Below are 17,645 nucleotides of genomic sequence, written 5' to 3'. Positions count from 1 at the left end.
GTTGACTTCCCAATAATCGGAGTCGACAGTATCGCTGTTAAAAGTGATTGAGCCCACAGCGTGTCGAGGAAGGATACGTCTTTACGTGCCCCATTTTGTCCAGAGAATACAGGTACAGATGTTAAAGAACAGAAGCAGCAATGTATCATAGTATAAAACTGTCATCCAGACTGCGTAATGGGGAAAGGTCCCTTTTCCTGGAACCAAAATGTGTCCGTGAGAGAACTAGCATCAAATCCTGTGCTTCCTTCTCAATTTCGTTGGACTGTCTCAATACAAGAAAAACACAAAAAAGGAGAGCAGTGTCTTGTCCTTGAAAATAAAGTACAAAATAAAATAAGATAAAGGATGCCATCAACTTTGTGGGTTCATTTACAATCAGAGCAGCTGTTGACTAACCCATGCTGCATGTCTACAGTATGTTCACAAGACTCTTCTCCCCCATTCCATTCCATGCCATTCCTGCCGTCTTGAGAAAAACAAATAGTACAGTAATGTTTCCTTGCTCAGGTGACTTAAAATCCATCTAAAAGAAAGGTTCTTTACTCCTTTCATGTAGACTCTGTTGCCTTAGTAGCCTTGCTGGATCTTTTCACCCATACTCCATAGAGTTTCCTAATACGACGCAGCCATACTAGCATCAGAAGCATAGTGGTAATAAATGTACTAGATTAAAAGTCGATGAAGATATTTAACCATCTAACATACGTGAGGAGATGAGGCTTCTAGCTTCATTCCCCCACTCTCTCGGCTCATGATGCACAACCCCCCAAAAAATGGCACGGGAGGCTTTCTTTTCCGAAGATGCACCGGTGACAGGTAAACCATGGGTTTAGTCTAAGTCGACTGCTCAGAGCATTGAGGCCCATTTTACATTGAAATACCAAACCAGGACGCTATAGTATGACGCAAGTTCTTTCTGCTCCGAGCTTCACGGCCGAGCTTCAACGTGCCAGCAGGCCAGCCCGGTTCAGGACCTGTGCTCTGCTCAGCAGCGCTACCCCCGCATGTGTTCCATACCGTACCTTTTTTATTTTTCTCTTGTCCCCAGTGACTATCTTACTTTGACAGCTTCTCCTGTTCTGTGGTTTCAGCTCTGCTCCTCTCCTCCATCTCTCCCTCTCAATCTCCGTCCTCATCTGTCTCACCAAGCGCTCAGTGTTGCAGGAGGACGTTGGTTGCCATGTTGATGTCATTGTTGGAGGCTCGGAGGGCCTCCAGGGCGTCCGTTCTGGAGAAGCCCATTTCCACCAACCTGGCAACCTGGGTCAAACACATAGCAGCAAATCCATACAGACTGATTTACATAACATCTCCCCAACCAATAGATTCATAATAACAAATAGGTGAGCAGAAATGACACATTGGAGCAAAAGAGAATACCTCTCAGAGTAGAATTAAAGAATACTCATGACAAGTTTGAAATCGATCGGTCGGATGGTTCTCGAGATGAGCAAAGGACAGATAAACACAGTTACACGCAGATATTTCACACATACAGTAGAGTGAGTATGTCTGGCCTCGTGGGGAAAGATGGTGGGTGGGTGGGGAGGATTGGGAAAGGAGTTGTGGGAGTAAATGTAAAAAACAAAGAGTCATATTCTCCGTCTGTGAAACTTGCAGATGATGTCATACTCTTTGAATAAAATGTATTAAAAAAAAAAAGTAGAGTGAGTAGACCAATGCCCTATGGCATGGGAACGATGCCGTCGGACACACGTGCCCTTACGGTTCCGAACAATAAAAGAGCGGGCCCAAGTGGGCTCACTAAGAAAACTGAACAAACAAAAAGCATGTACAGGTGGGTCCTCCTGGCAGTAATGACCACTACCAGTTAGTTAATGAGTGGGCTCAGTGTCAGCGTGATCCATGTTGAAGGTGAAGCTAGCGTTATGCAAGCTAGCAATCAGTCAGTATGGTCTGGATAAATGGGAGTGGGAGTGGAAAATTAAAATGACGCTTGCCCTTGGCGTCATGGCGGAACTATAGCCCGTTTACAGTTTTGCGCACCTTGCTACATAGACAACGTTAACTTCTACATAAACGTTCATACTTTTTTTTTTTTTTAAGTGCTCACCCCCGGGGCCACGGATGTTAGAATTTTGCACGGGCGGCTATTAGCTCCCGTGCATTCAGTATTCTTCAATAAAAAGCATTTTTATCCGATCGGTGGCCATTTTCTCAACCAAATTATAATATATCAGAGAATACACCTCTCAACCGATATGGAAGCGTAGTTGAAAGCATAGGGCAAAAAAAACGGAGAAACTGGCCGGCGGTCAGATAAAAAGGCTTTCTAATTACATCATTCAAAAATCAAGTTGTAAATGTACTGTAGCAAAACAGAGTGAAGTAGCATCATGACGGTCATGATTATGATCATGTTTCAGGACATGCACCTTCCTTCTGTTTGTCATGTTAAAATCACACCCGTGTGAAATGAGTGGTGCCACTCTTTGGGGGGGGTCGCCAAATATGTGCGTGTGTGTTAGGTTGCGCACAGTGAGACTTGGTGGTGAAAAACAACCATGCTATTTTCAGACCCAGGCAGGCAGGCAGCCAGCCGGGGACGGACCCAGGCAGCCAGAGACACACATAGCTCCGTAAGGGAGTGGTTGCACCACTCAAAAAATCGGTGTTCTACACAAAATTGTATACTATAACTGAACCTCAATATAAAAAAAAGTCTTTGTACAACTGCAATCATTGCATACACACCTGCTCTTCTGCGACAGGAGTGTTGTCCAGTAGTGGGGGCACTGGGGGCTGTGGCTGCAGCTGGGGGGAGGGGTGCGTATGAGCCGGGGGGCGTGGCTGGACCGGAGGCCGGTTCTGAGCTCTGTGCCTCAGCGAGGGGAACAGCCTGGTCCAATCTAACAGGCCAGCCTAAGACACACAGTAGGCACAGAATCAGATGCTGTTCACAATGACCATTTTTGCATGTCGTTGCCGTGACTCCACGTCACTCCTGTGAAGTAAACAACGGATGTGAAACGTATCCCACAATCTAATCCCATTCTGGGCGGGAACTCCTTTTGGTGTTTTAATTGAATTAACTGTATATTGTTTCTTTCCCCTTTTTGCTTCCTTTATGATGAATTCCTGTTCTGTTCTTTAACTATATAGTGTCTATTTGTACGTCTCTAAATGTTTTGATGAATTGAACATGGTGGACCCTCTTGTAAACAAGTGTAATGCTTAATTGGGTTAACAGTCTTTGTATTGACTTGAGTTTGTGCTTGAAATGTACTGTAATTCAATCAAATCAATCAAAACTGTGTGTGTGTGTGTGTGTGTGTGTGTGTGTGTGTGTGTGTGTGTGTGTGTGTGTGTGTGTGTGTGTGTGTGTGTGTGTGTGTGTGTGTGTGTGTGTGTGTATCTACCTGTGGCTGGGGCCTTGCGTTCCTCCTAGCCTGATTGTACTGGGCCAATAACAGCTGTTGGTCCAGCATGTCCATCCTCTGCTGTCTCTGGATGTCCAGTGTGGCTCCCATCCCCAGGGGACTCTCTGCACTGGACTGGGGCCCTGCCACGTGCACACAAAATGAAATGAAAAACAATAATTTAAAATGATAAAAGAATGATTGTTCATTCATAAACACAAGGGGAAATAAGACGTGCATCTTTTTTAAGACCTCAGCCTCATGTTTCTTTCCCCTGCACTCTGTAGATAGATTGATTTCTGGTGTTCAAAAAAAGGAGTGTCGACAGTCCATTCCCCTCAACATTTTCTCCTCATAAAGAATAATTGAGGAGACTCCATGTGGAGACAGGGTTGAAGGGCCCATTAGGACCTGATCTTAGGCCAGCTGCGCTGGAATAATACACTATTTTTAAACCATATGTAAATCCATATCTATGAGTACATGGTGCCAAGTCCCTCAAGGTTGTCTGCATCGTTGTTGCCCACATTCCCACAAGGCACTGTTGGTATGTGTGTACTCATGAAGGCATCTAAATACTCTGCCACTAGAGGCAATTGGCATAAAAAACTGCTTGAGAGCATTCAAGGGAATTCTGGGTATTGTAGGATCTAACAGCAAAGTAAAGTTCGGAGCAGCTCAAAATGTTTGACACAGTTAATGTTACAAATACTGTAGAGTAAACATCCATATATTTGACAGTGGAGTATTCCATTATGAAATGTATTTAAAAAGAATCCCACTCGCGTTAAGTGGGATAATGTCACGGAGGGGAGGTGTGCATGCTTAAAGCAAACTATAAAAAGACTTGGCTCAGGCTGCATTATATATTTTTTCCCACATGTCTGGATACACTGGTGTCTATTCAGGTCACAACACATTGATACTCTTGTCATACTGTTGACAGTGGTAGGGTAGCAGAGTGGATATATGCAGCAGGCATCTCTTCAGGTTAGATGAATTGTACTGACAGTTGAAAAGGTTTTTTCTCCAGTGTGGATATGCAGGTGTCTCTGAAGAATACCTAGAAGAGTAAAATTCTTCTCACACAGTTTACAATAGTTTTTATTGTTCCTTGTATGATGTTTTGTGTGTTCCACTATTTGAGGCAATACAACCACAAAATCCTGAACTATTCTAGGAAGATGGTGGTCAGATGTTGTAGTGGTTATTAAATAATAAAGTATTTAGGACAGCACAGTTTGTTTTTAGAGCATGGAGTAGAAGACAATCTCAGCTCTTCAAGTAGTTCCATGTGTCTCCTGTAAGTCCTGTTACAGGCCAAATAGTGTATTTTATGGTATTTTATTTTATGTTGTATATTATGTAATCTGCCTTGTAAGAATCTTGGGTGTATTAGTTAGTTTAGTATTCACTTGATCAGTGTTTGCAAACTGTCGGTTTATTGTCATTGTTTATGGAAAGTGTAAAAAGTGTCCTGTAAGTCCATATGGGATGGGCTTCTTCGGAAGCATGACACTTAAATAAATAATCAATAAATCAATCGTAGGTGCCTCTGTTGATTACTTAGCCGAGTAAACGCTTCTGACACGGTTTACAGTGGAAAGGCCTTTCTCCGGTGTGGAGACGCAGGTGTGACTCCAGGTGACCCGACTTACGAAAACTCTTGTCAGTGTTTACAGTGGTATGGTTTATCTCCAGTGTGGAGACGCAGGTGTGACTTAAGACTACATGACTCACTGAAACTCTTGTCAGTGTTTACAGTGGTATGGTTTATCTCCAGTGTGGAGACGCAGGTGTGACTTAAGACTACATGACTCACTGAAACTCTTGTCAGTGTTTACAGTGGTATGGTTTATCTCCAGTGTGGAGACGCAGGTGTGACTTAAGACTACACAAGTAAGACGTGCTTATTAGTTAGTAATTTTTTTAAGTTTTCTACTGTGTGTGTGTGTGTGTGTGTGTGTGTGTGTGTGTGTGTGTGTGTGTGTGTGTGTGTGCGCGTGCTACAGCTGCGCCCTCTGGTGGTGGGCGGGTGGTGTCACAGCGGGACAGACAGACACACAGACAGACAGACATTATCTGCAGGGTCTCATAGTTGGTGCTCATTGCGTTCGCAATGACTCACTGAAACTCTTGTCAGTGTTTACAGTGGTATGGTTTATCTCCAGTGTGGAGACGCAGGTGTGACTTAAGACTACATGACTCACTGAAACTCTTGTCAGTGTTTACAGTGGTATGGTTTATCTCCAGTGTGGAGACGCAGGTGTGACTTAAGACTACATGACTCACTGAAACTCTTGTCAGTGTTTACAGTGGTATGGTTTATCTCCAGTGTGGAGACACAGGTGTGACTTAAGACTACCTGACTCACTGAAACTCTTGTCAGTGTTTATAGTGGTATGGTTTTTCTCCAGTGTGGATCCACAGGAGTTTCTCTAGATTACCTAACGCACTGAAACTCTTGTCATGTACGTTTACAGTGGTATGGTTTTTCTCCAGTATGGATACATTGGTGAATCTTCAGGCTGTAGGACGTGTTGTAACTCGTCACACTATTGACAGTGGTAGGGTTTTTCTCCAGTGTGGAGACGCAGGTGTGACTCCAAGTGACCAGACTTACAAAAACTCTTGTCACAGTGTTTCACCTCCTCTCCCTTTGACATGACACTTTTGTTTAGATAATTAGTCAAGTAAGTGGGTACTGAGGGCATGTAAAGTTGCATTTACAATTTTGAATGTCAGACCCATTTTCAATTGCTTGACTCTGTCTTCTACCCAGAGCCAGCTGGGCACATTCTGTGCTCATATACAGACATACACACAAAGATAAATACAGTGGGCGCCCCTCACTTCACACGATTGTGATTGTTTTATTTTAATTAATGGACATAATGTGGGAAAATCGCTTGTAAAGAAAGAGTGTTAAGGGTTTAATCTATCGTTATGCGTGGTGTGGTCCTTGAAAAGTGTTAAAAGCATGCTAGTGGTCAAGACCTAAACATGGTTAGGTTAAGAAAATAATGCAATTTTGTACTGACCTGAGAAAAGTGGCTCCAGGAGAAACCGTCCAATACGGGACAGCCATGCAGGGATGAAGACAATATGCTGCATCTTGAAGATGTTACCATGGTACAGTACACCTGATACCTGACGAGCACACAAGAACAGACCAGGGTATAAGGGTTGCACAGATGCACTGATTAAAGACTCTGTATATAGAGCACCAAAGTCTGACGTCACTTTCAGTAGAGGGCGTCAGTCCCCAGGTTCATGTATTTGTTTAGTTGCATTGAAATCCCCATTGAGGCGATTTTAGATCGCCTCATATAACAACTGTGTTTGAAAAATAAACATGTCACCCCGGCCGCTTCACTCATATGGATATGAAGAATCAACTGACTGAGAGAAAACGCTAATGTTACTGCTGCTGAATTAGTTTGATTTTCGCTAGAAGCAGACTGTATCATATATGAGTGACTGATTGTTGCAAACGATACAGAGACACCTCCCTAACAATAACGCTGAGACAGCTTGTTTATTTTTGGACCACAACGCTTATAGTAGACGATATTAAGATCACCCCATGTTATTCTCCATAGAGAAATTACTTCCGCGAACCAGGGGAATCGTCGGGATGAGCGAGTTACGTCAGGACTTCGGTGCTCTATAACCATAGATGGTTAATTTAGGAAGAGCCACCATCCCAATTGGAGCCAATAGAGGCTAAATGGTACACAATGGTCTCCCATGTGGGATTGTGGGTGCCGGCGTCTGGCGGGAAATCTCACAAACGTCCCATGTTTACCAATAGCACCTGCTAGATCCCGCGTGAGTATGTTGCTGGGTCAAAGAAAAGTTGATAATAAATAAAGTGGATTTTCTCTCTGAAAAGTTTTTTAGTATGAAATTTTAGTATGAAAATCTTGGGAAGATTGTGTGGCTTGTGATGACTGGGTCCAGTATTTAGTTCAGCGACCATGGGGCTAAAGAAGCTATGTTCACGTACACGCTTCCATTGGATTGAATAGACTCCAGCCTGGTTCCAGTCTCCTAAAAAGGCCTCTGCCCACTTCACACACATTTTTGTCTCGGGTATAACTCTAGTTCCCTTTTCCAGAATGTGGCATAAACATATCCTGATCCGGGTCAGTTTCCCATACCAGGGTCATTTTGACAAACATGTAGCTCTTACGCTACACTTAAGCGCCAGCCGCTTCTTTTCACATGACAGTGAGGAGTTACATACATTGAGAGGACGTAACGCGTGGATGAACAAGAGCTCCACTAACAGGTGCCCCAACTAACCTCACCAGTGCAGCAACAGAGATTCCCCAACCAGTTTCCCACCCATAAACACTGCCAACTGTGTTTCAGGCAGAACCGCAGGCAACACAGAGGAATCAAGCCTCTCACTGGTGGGCAGGAACTTTACCCTTGCGCCACCCACCCAGATGTCTCATTTTACACAGACAGTAGACCAGAGGGTAAGTGCAGTATGCCAGTGCATAGGAGAACACCATGTGTGCACAAAAAAAAACTGAAAGCTCCTGCCCCCCCCCCTTGTCTTCTTCAGTCGCAATTACACTTTTATTATGAACGACGATTTGAAGAGACACTGATCATCCATTCCTAATGAAGGTCCATCCATGCACTGAAACATTGTTCAGTTTCCGAATTGTGTGAGTGATGAAGACAGTGGATGGGAGCTTGTACAAAAAGATTAGACATATACAGTATCTGTTGTGCAAAGATCCCAACTGTAGAATAGGTCAGGAATGTATATTACTACATTTGAAGTAATATACTGTAGAAATACAGTATTTGGATTTTGGACAATCATTTTAAATCAACTCATTAACAATAGATACACACAATAATATAGTGTTACAATCAACCAGCTGCACCGGAAAGTGCAACTGAACCTCGCTGGTCATTATTCCTTAGATATTAGATTTGAGCTACTCACCAATCCACTGAGAGCAATGAGCCACATGAAAGGACTGGATGTCAGCAGCTAGAACCCAGCAAAATACAAGAGAAAAGAGAAGATGAGCTGAAAGGTGGAGTAACAATGCAAATATTTAACAGAGAGCCAGAGAAAGACAATTAGGCATGCATGGATGCAGAAGTATCATGTGTAGCAGATTTTCGACTTTGGAAAACAAGTGACCAAGAGACTGTGACCAAGAGAGATATTAGGCTTCCGTACAGGGCTACTTTAGTTTTAGGACACATGCACCAGTATGCATATGCGCACACACACACCTGCAATCCCACCACGTAGACCAGAGATTTGTTGGTGATGGGGATGTGTCCCAGGACCTGTGTGACCGGCACCCTGGGTATGGAGAGATAGAAAGGCACAAACAGAGAGAACACTGGGGACAGCCTGAGGGAGGGGAGAGAATGATGGGGTCAAACCGGGGAGATGGACAAAAGAGAGGGAAAAAAGATGTAAGAACTCATAGACCTGATGAGTTAAAAAAAAGGTGTATGTTTTATCTGTTATTTTGTGCACTTAATACAGACATGTGAAAATCCCAATATAACAAACTTTAGTCAAGTAGAAGTACATCAAAATTGGGTACAGTACTTAAGTAAATGTACTTAGTTACTTTACACCACTGCATAGAGTTAGAACGTAGCTCTTAGTACAGACGGCATCTCCATCTACTCACAGTCCTGCAGGCAGTTCCTCCACACGATACTCAAACAGGAAGTAGACCGCCTGACCCAGGAGGAAGTCTATCAGAGCAGACAAAACCCAGGCCCCCAGAAGGAAAGACTGGAATGAAATGAATCAGACTAATGAATGGATTATTATCATCATCTAACCAACAATCAACCATACACGTCTATCCATATGTACTTACAGCAAACTTCCTTGTACCAAACCTCCTCTCAAAGATACGAAAGTTGTAAATGAGCAGGCTGCTGCAGAAAGTGTCTTTCAGGTCCAGACAGATGAGCCTGCCACACACCCACCTCCACACCTCCACAACAGGACAAAACATCACAGAATGTTCATTAGATGACACATGTGCACACACACACACACACACACACACACCCCCACACACACACACACACACACACACCCTTGATGGCACAGTAGTGGACTCCGGTTCTTTATTCTCTGTGTCCTATAATAAATTCCTGGCACTTATATCAGTGTATATCAGTGTACCAATAATATCCATACAGTATATCAGTGTGTGTGGACACTTTTTTGTCTTCTGCCGTGGAGCGGCACCACTACAAGGATGTGTGTGCGACTGTGCGTAGTATCCTTTTGCACAGTAGTGGACTGACTCCACCACTGTTCCACAGAGAGGGATGGAGGCAAACGTTTTGATCAGATGCAGTTGTGTTCAATTCAGGCTCTACAAGTAGCAGCGAGCAACTCTTAAGGCTCATACATACATAGTCTGGATTTACGGTGGTGGGGTGACCACCGAACTACAACATGACGTCACGAGCCGCGGTGAAGAGCAAACCACCGCCACCGCTCCAGCCCTTCTCTCTGTTTTTACTCACCACCGCTCAACGTTATTTCAGCTCCGGTGGTCAGCTCACCACCGGAGCGGTGGTCACCTTACCACCGAAAATACAGACTATGAATAGGCCTTTAGATCCCATTTTAAATATCTGTAATCTAGAGTTGCAATACAAAACCCTTGACAGCCCATTCATCCAAACAATGAATGGGGCTGTTAGAAAGAAAGAGGATAATTCAAGCTTGCTGTACAGCTGCAATGTTGGTGATATTCACGTTGTTTAATACAATCAGATAGGACTTTTCTGTTTGGGCTGTATTGAGCTAGTTTCAAGTTTCAACTACAAAAGCTACAAATATGTAGCATTGTATCTTTGAGTCTTTTGCATCTGCCCGTGTGAACGTAGCATAAGAGTAGCTTAATGCGGCTACTCTAAAAAGGTATGCATGCCATGTTGTTATTACTGAACAAACGTAATGCAAAATGTCATAATTTGGCCCTACCTGGTGCTGGTGTGCGATAGCCTGCAGGTTGTAGGTGAACAGGCCCTGGTACTGTGGCAGCAGGGTGAGCATCACAGTCAGCCCACTGAGGACCAGCAGAAGGCCTTTGGACAGAGGAGCCTTGTCTGGGTGTATAGAACACAACCATTAGTTAGCATATTATGGAACTGCTGTCAGAGATAGATATCCCGCCCCACAGCGTGGATATCTCTCCCCAAAGCACGGATATCTCGCCCCATGTTTATTTCATGTTTATTTTACCTTAAGTATATGCATGGATAATGAATGGCTCACCCCCCTCCATTGTTCTGGAAATTCCATTCTGGAAACTAAGGTGTTCCATTCCTCCATTGTTACTGAAATTAGTTGTTGTTGTTGTTGTTGTTGTACTATTCTGGCTGCTATGTCTGCCTAAAAGTACAGTACTTGAAATTCCATTCTGGAAAGGTGTTCCATTCCTCCATTACTGAAATTAGTTGTTTGTTTGTTTGTTTGTTTGTTGTCTATTGGTGTACTATTCTATGTCTGCCTAAAAGTACAGTACTTGTTAGAGTTAAAGATTTAGCTGGGGACCTGGAGTCTGTGAAATCTTTCACAGACAGCGCCACCAACAGGTGGATTTTTGAAAATGACTCAAATCATGAAGGCAGTGTGCAATTTACGTGGAATCTTTCACAGACTTTCATACTAGTAGTACAGCAGCTAACAGCCATATTGTGAGAGAACCTTTCACTTGGTGATACAAGCGTGAAATTTGGCATGAACATGCCTCTGGGTCACCTCTTTAACTTTTTTAACCGAGCCAGCGAAAAATCAAATATGGCGGTCATTTTTCAAGATGGCCGTGGGGGCAGCCATGTTTGTTTGTGTCTGGACGGCACTGTTGTTTGACGTCATCGAGTTGAAACGACGCTGATTCATTCGAGTCTGAGACCTCCTTCGGGAGCGTCACCAGACCATAAATCGCCTGAACATAAATTTTTAATGTGGCTAGCGATTCAGGGGCTGTTGCCAGGCTAACCAGTTCCAGTATGAAAACTAAAAATAATAACAAAATAATTAAAAAATATAAAGAATATAAAAAATTAAAAAATTAAATAAAATAAAAAAACTATCTATCTATCTATCTATAATGGTGAAATATTTCCTAAAATTTGTAAGAAATGTAGACATAGGCTAACAATTAGATGTGGCGGCCATCTTGAAATAGCACCGCCATATTGGATTCTTGGATGGCTCGGTTAAAAAAGTTAAAGAGTTGACCCAAAGGAAGGTTCATGACAAATGTCACGCTTGTATCACCAAGCGAACAACCGTTCCAATGATCTGCTATATTGCACGAATTTTGTGTGCGTGTGTACATCTGTAATCCACGTAACTCGAGAACCGTTCGCCCCACCGACTTCAAATTCGACACACACGTTCCACACACCCACAGGGAGTGCAGTGCCCGGTCTCGAGTCGGCCGAACCCATGGTTGTCCAGAACCGCCACAAAAGGCCTTTTTTATTTGGCGGCCATCTTTAAAAATGACCGCCATATTGGATTTTTCGTTGGCTCGGTTAAAAAAGTTAAAGAGGTGACCCAGAGGCATGTTCATGCCAAATTTCACGCTTGTATCACCAAGTGAAAGATCGTTCCTATTATCTGCTGTACTATAGGCTGAGGAATATATCCCACCCTTTTCACATTGGCCAGTTACAGCGCCACCAACAGGTGGATCTGTTGTTGTTGTTGTAGTAACGACCCAGCACACTCAAACAAAAGAGGCTGATGATGACCCCCTCTTGGGCCCCCTCAACTATAACTAGACACTTTACATCCTCCCCCCCCCCCCCCCTCTCTTTCTCTCTCTGTTTAAAAGTACAGGAAATTAAATTAAAGTACAGGTAAAAATCGGCTGTCCGTGGATACCCACGGCTTGGGGCGAGCAGTCTTCACTGTGTGTGTGTGTGTGTGTGTGTGTGTGTGTGTGTGTGTGTGTGTGTGTGTGTGTGTGTGTGTGTGTGTGTGTGTGTGTGTGGAGAAGAGAGAGATAATTATATTTACACACAATGGACACAAACACATGTCTGACTTTACCATGTGCCGTTTAAATTATTTTTCTGTCTGATAAAGTACTCCATCAATCAACCAATATGCATGGGCGGGGCAGACGCATGCCATTCTACAGTCGCACAGCATTGCACGTTAAAGATCACATTCACAACCATATTTGACGTTGCCGCTTATCAAACCAACGGCGCTGTCATGTTCATGTTCACAAACAAACGCAGCAAACGCAGAAAAAAGCAAGACTGCGCGTTTATTCACTGCTTGTTTTATAGGCGATACGTTTACAGAAACACAAACACAGCTTCTGGTAAATGAATGACAGTGCAAACTAGCTAACAACATGCACTAGCTTGGAGCATTATTGGAGGACAGTCCCCTGTATATGGCTGTGTGGGTGGGTTAACCACATCACCGTTATACTCACAGAGGCCTCGAGAGCCGGTGGTCGTAAACATGATGACGACTTTAAGAAGCCAGTCAATGTGCGCGATCAATTCAAGCCCAGGCACGGAGACATTCAGTCCAAAATACTGAAATAAAGTGAGAGAAAACAGACATGCTGCGAAATAACAGGCAGGCAGCAGGGTAACTATGTTGTACAGGAAGCCCCAAAGCCCAAAAGGGCCAAAAGTCACTTCCGCAACATACTGGATTCTGCAGTACCGAAATGTATCGCATGAGGGCGCTGCCACTCTTTGATAATATTGTACTCGACTTGATCTCGAACGTCTTTCATTTGGTAGGTTGATGTACTTACTACTTATAAATGTTAAAGGCAATTTGTAAAGGGTTACAAAGTGCTATACAGAACAAAGGAAATATTAAAATAACAATAACAATGTCACATAACTGACAACAAAAAGAACACAGACAATGCAAAAAAAGAAAAAAGGTTCTTGAGTTATTTAAAAGGGGACACAAATTCTGACAACCTAAACCTCTTCAGGCAGCAAGGGCAGGGCACAAGACAAGAGGCAAAGGAACAATCCCAGATACCAGTACTTTAAATTGGCCAGTGGGGCCCGCACATTTCTTTGACAGGTGATGTATGCTCATGGGTGCTGTATAGGCATTAAAACAGAAGGCATTGGGTGTTTCCGTGGCTTGAAACAGTCAGATTCTTGAACAGTGGGAAAGGCGTTAATTACAATGGGGGCCCCAAGCTTGATGGGGCCACACATACTGTAGTCCAGATTTAAAGGGCATTCATATGGTCCTTTAGTCTCGTGAGTGCCGTGCTTGTCAATGCCCAGAATTCCCTACCCTGGCCCTCGGTCAAGGCTGCTAGCTCTTTTGAACTTGACGCTCTTATATGAGCACAATATGTGTATCTTCATTCCTGGATGAAATTCAAACTTCTACAACTGCTCCCGAGCTGATTGTTCCAACGTCGACATTATGTTAATTCGACTACATTTGAAAAGATATGGTGAACAGCTGTCTAATAGGGTTTGCGTTTTCTCATCAGCCACAGATGTAGCACTGAGTTACTTCCTATTGGTTAGTTCCCATCCATTAGGTCCATTTGGCTGTTTGTGGTCAGATGTGGTCAGTGCTCGGGAACAGCTTGCTAATTGTGTTTCAGACCTTCTCTGTCACTGATGTAGGGGTAAGGTCTAAAAAGGTTGCTTTGCCCCTGTTCTCAATCAAAGCTAATCAGATTAAGCGGGCAAAGATGTGTATGTGTGTGTGTGTGTGTGTGTGTGTGTGTGTGTGTGTGTGTGTGTGTGTGTGTGTGTGTGTGTGTGTGTGTGTGTGTGTGTGTGTGTGTGTGTGTGTGTGTGTGTTTTCCAATAAAGAGACTCCAGATTTGGAGACAGCCTTGACTCCTGCTGTTTGCTTTGTTCATTAAGAGGAGATGAGCAGATGGTTTGCTGGTCTGTTCTGCAGTACACACGCTCTCTCTCTCTCTCTCTCTCTCTCTCTCTCTCTCTCTCTCTCTCTCTCTCTCTCACACACACACACACACACACACACACACACACACACACACACACACACACACACACACACACACACACACACACACACACACACACACACACACACACTCCTGTCACCTTAGCTTTATCCTCCATTTATCTTTTCCATTACACATCTCTCAGCAGGATGGTGCTACTGTGTGGTTATGAGGGAAGTGTGCGCGTGTGTGCGCACGCGCGTGTGTGTGTGTGTGTGTGTGTGTGTGTGTGTGTGTGTGTGTGTGTGTGTGTGTACATGCGTGCAATGCATGTGTGTGCGACTGTGCGTGTATGAGTGCGAATGAGTGTGACAGAGAGTAGGGCAGTGCTGAATGAATGAAGTCACAAACCTTTCAAGTCTCCAGTGATACTGGCAGTGTGGTCATCTGAAAATGATGACTCATTCACACAGAAATATGTGATTCTTTAGTCACTCATCCGTCACGTTGTATTCACGCAGAATGGCTTGGAACAGAAGCATTATGCGTCAGCTTACCCTCTAAGCTTGTGTCCAGAAGACGGCATCATGTTGGTCTTTTCCCAAGAATGCAGTCTGGCCCTTTCACAGAAATCTATGGCCCCTCAGCTCAGAGTGCTGTTCAAGTCAACAGTATAGGTCTTATTATAAATTATCTGATGCAGTTTAAACACAGCGGAAGTGGTGGAAGTGGAAGTGTCAGAAAGATGATGATTATAATATAATATAAGCCTTGCCGAGCCATGAGGCCCACAGGGCAGGAGCCTATCTCCTGTTTCTGTAGCGTGAGGCAGCTTGATGTAAAAGTACACCCCCTGGACATGACGCTAGTATGTTGCAGTATGTCTGCGACAAGCTGATGATTGCTTATCAATAAAGATGTTATGAAACTATTATGCATTTTTTAATTCCACTTCCATTCCATTAATATCCATAAATCAATACCAAATGTCAGGCTGTCAACTGTGTTCATTTGGTTAACCTTTTGCACGTTCAAATAATTAAAAAACGGTAGGTCGGCAGGTCGGTCAGTCCCTCCGGAGTCTGTCCATTGCATCCAAGACTTTGGTCCAACAACATATCTATGTTCTGCAGCAGTGCAGCTTCATCAACCCAGAAGATGACCCCTACTGATTTTGGAGTCCCGGTAGTCACTAGTGCAACCTTTAGGCTAAAATTGTACAAACATTATACTGCCATAGCATGTACTATGCACCTTAATGCTCTCTGAAGGGAGAACCCTATTGTGCTGCCCTCAGGCCAATATGTCAACAATGCAAACATGCTTTCTCATCAGAATGACATAATCTATCTATGCACCCTATATGATTTTGGTATGATCTCATGGCCTTTCCTCTCGTGGCACCTATAGAAGAAATGTTCCACACGACATGAGACATATGAAATCTGAATGGGCAGATTGCCCTGACACTTCCTGCGTCCCTGGAGAAAGAACCCTAAATATTTGTGTGACCTCATACCTTTTTTTCTGGCGCCACCCTACGGCCAACAGGTACTCTGGACTGCATGCAGGGCTTTGTCTTGGTTTTAATTTAGTTATTTTCTCTTCTGACTTTAGCACCCTCAGAAGTTAACACATGGAAGAGCCGCTAATGCATTTCCAGAAACTAAAACTAAAAAATAAAGTCTTTTTTTTTTTTCTTCTCAAATTAAGACAGAATTCATATTATGCTATGCTATTCCAATTATCTTGGACAGTTAACTCAAAATTATCTACAAGCATACAATTGTGAATTTGTCTACCTCAGCTGTAAATCAGAGCACATCAAGTCTTCATTCATGACATGGGTTGATACTTTGTGGAGTTGAACCATTGACACTGAATAAGTGCCTGACTTTGTGGGCTCAGAGAACATCACATCCTAATGAGATTACTGCTCTGAATCAGAAAATGTACCCTGGCCTGCAGTATGAAAGCCAGAACACAGTCACTTCACAAACACAGCCTTTATTCATTATGGTGCAGTGGTAAAGTCCTTGCCCACCACCACAGAGGTTGTGGGTTCGAATCCACCGTGGTGCATTTGGCTTTGTCGGGCGTCTATGCGAACACAATTAATTGGCGGTCACGGGAGGGAAGCCGGGCGGAGAGGGTCATTGCATGGCTGTGGCGGCACCTGTCAGCAGAATGCTGGGCGGGAGGAGTAGGACGAAGGCTCTACGTCCTCCCGGTGGGGGCTCCTCACTGGCAGGTGAGTCAGTAGGATACAAAAGTGACAATACAGAAATGTGAGTGGGGAACGAATTAGTTGGAATAACGACTACATTGGGGAGAAAAACACTACTCTAAATAGAGTTTAGAGTTGGCTATAATAAATAAAAATCTATCCAACTACGACTCTTAAGTCATTGGGACCTCTGAGTTATGGGGGGTTTTCTTGTGGAAACCCCTCAGAACCAATATCCAGTCATGTCACTACTGTCCCCAGACGTGTTCCATGATTCACTGTATATGGAGCAGCGCCAGGGCTTGCCACCATGACATCATAAATTCTGATCTTATTTACATATTAGCCCATTCTGACCTGAGATCAGATTCATACGAGGTTTCCGCCGGACACACACTGGTCTGATGAACCCATTCTGACCTGAGATCAGATTCTAAAAATGTCAGTCGCTCTTCGATTTTTCAAAAAATAGCAGACCTACAAGCTCGTATCGCGCCACTCGGTGGCGCGATATGAGCTTGTAGATCTGCTATTTTTAAATAGCTAAAGCATAACATGATGCTGACACCAAAATGGGTGCCCGGTCAGAATGGGTTAGGAAGACATTTGTCAGTGTTTGTAGACCACTGGAATAGCAAAATGTAAATTATGTAAATTAGCGTGGATATTCCCTTTAAATTCAGTACTTACCAATTTATTCATTTGCGATAGGCTACAGATTTAAACACGGATTTAAACATTAAAAGCAAAATATAGCCTACAGAGTTAAACTACAGTCATTTAAAATATGGACAATTCCATACCTGAAAATATTTCAAATCATTATGCATGTGGTTTCCGAGGATACAGTTTTCTCCTTATACTTTCTGTTGCCTTTTTAACATTCTTGTGTTCAGCAACATTGTTTTTGGATGTTGACATTTTTTTATTTTTATTTTTATTTTTTTAATATTTTTTGCGGCTTACGCGTTTTATTGGTTTTTTGAAGGGACAGACAGTAGGCTGACAGGAAACGGGAGAGAGATGGGGGATGACATGCAGTAAAGGCCGTGTCGGGCTCGGGAGTCGAACCCGCGG

The 17,645-nt window shown here is 43.5% G+C and overlaps 1 protein-coding gene across 1 annotated transcript; it reads right to left on the bottom strand.

The window, feature by feature from the left end:
* Positions 1-1,025: 1,025 nt before the first annotated feature.
* On the bottom strand, positions 1,026-13,016 carry ubac2 (UBA domain containing 2). Its single transcript, XM_083775229.1, has 10 exons — positions 12,866-13,016; positions 10,387-10,511; positions 9,260-9,379; positions 9,065-9,171; positions 8,652-8,775; positions 8,353-8,400; positions 6,425-6,533; positions 3,384-3,526; positions 2,719-2,886; positions 1,026-1,263 (listed from the first exon to the last, which is right to left on the bottom strand). Exons 1-10 carry the CDS (start codon positions 12,894-12,896, stop codon positions 1,156-1,158), a joined length of 1,083 nt encoding a protein of 360 aa, XP_083631355.1. The 5' UTR covers positions 12,897-13,016; the 3' UTR covers positions 1,026-1,155.
* Between the last annotated feature and the right edge of the window lie 4,629 nt (positions 13,017-17,645).

The sequence above is a fragment of the Protomyctophum parallelum genome (assembly GCF_964188405.1).
Source record: "Protomyctophum parallelum genome assembly, chromosome: 10".
In the NCBI taxonomy this organism is placed as follows: domain Eukaryota; kingdom Metazoa; phylum Chordata; class Actinopteri; order Myctophiformes; family Myctophidae; genus Protomyctophum; species Protomyctophum parallelum.
The sequence above is the reverse complement of the archived record's forward strand: the minus strand, read 5'-3'. Positions and strand labels throughout refer to the sequence as shown.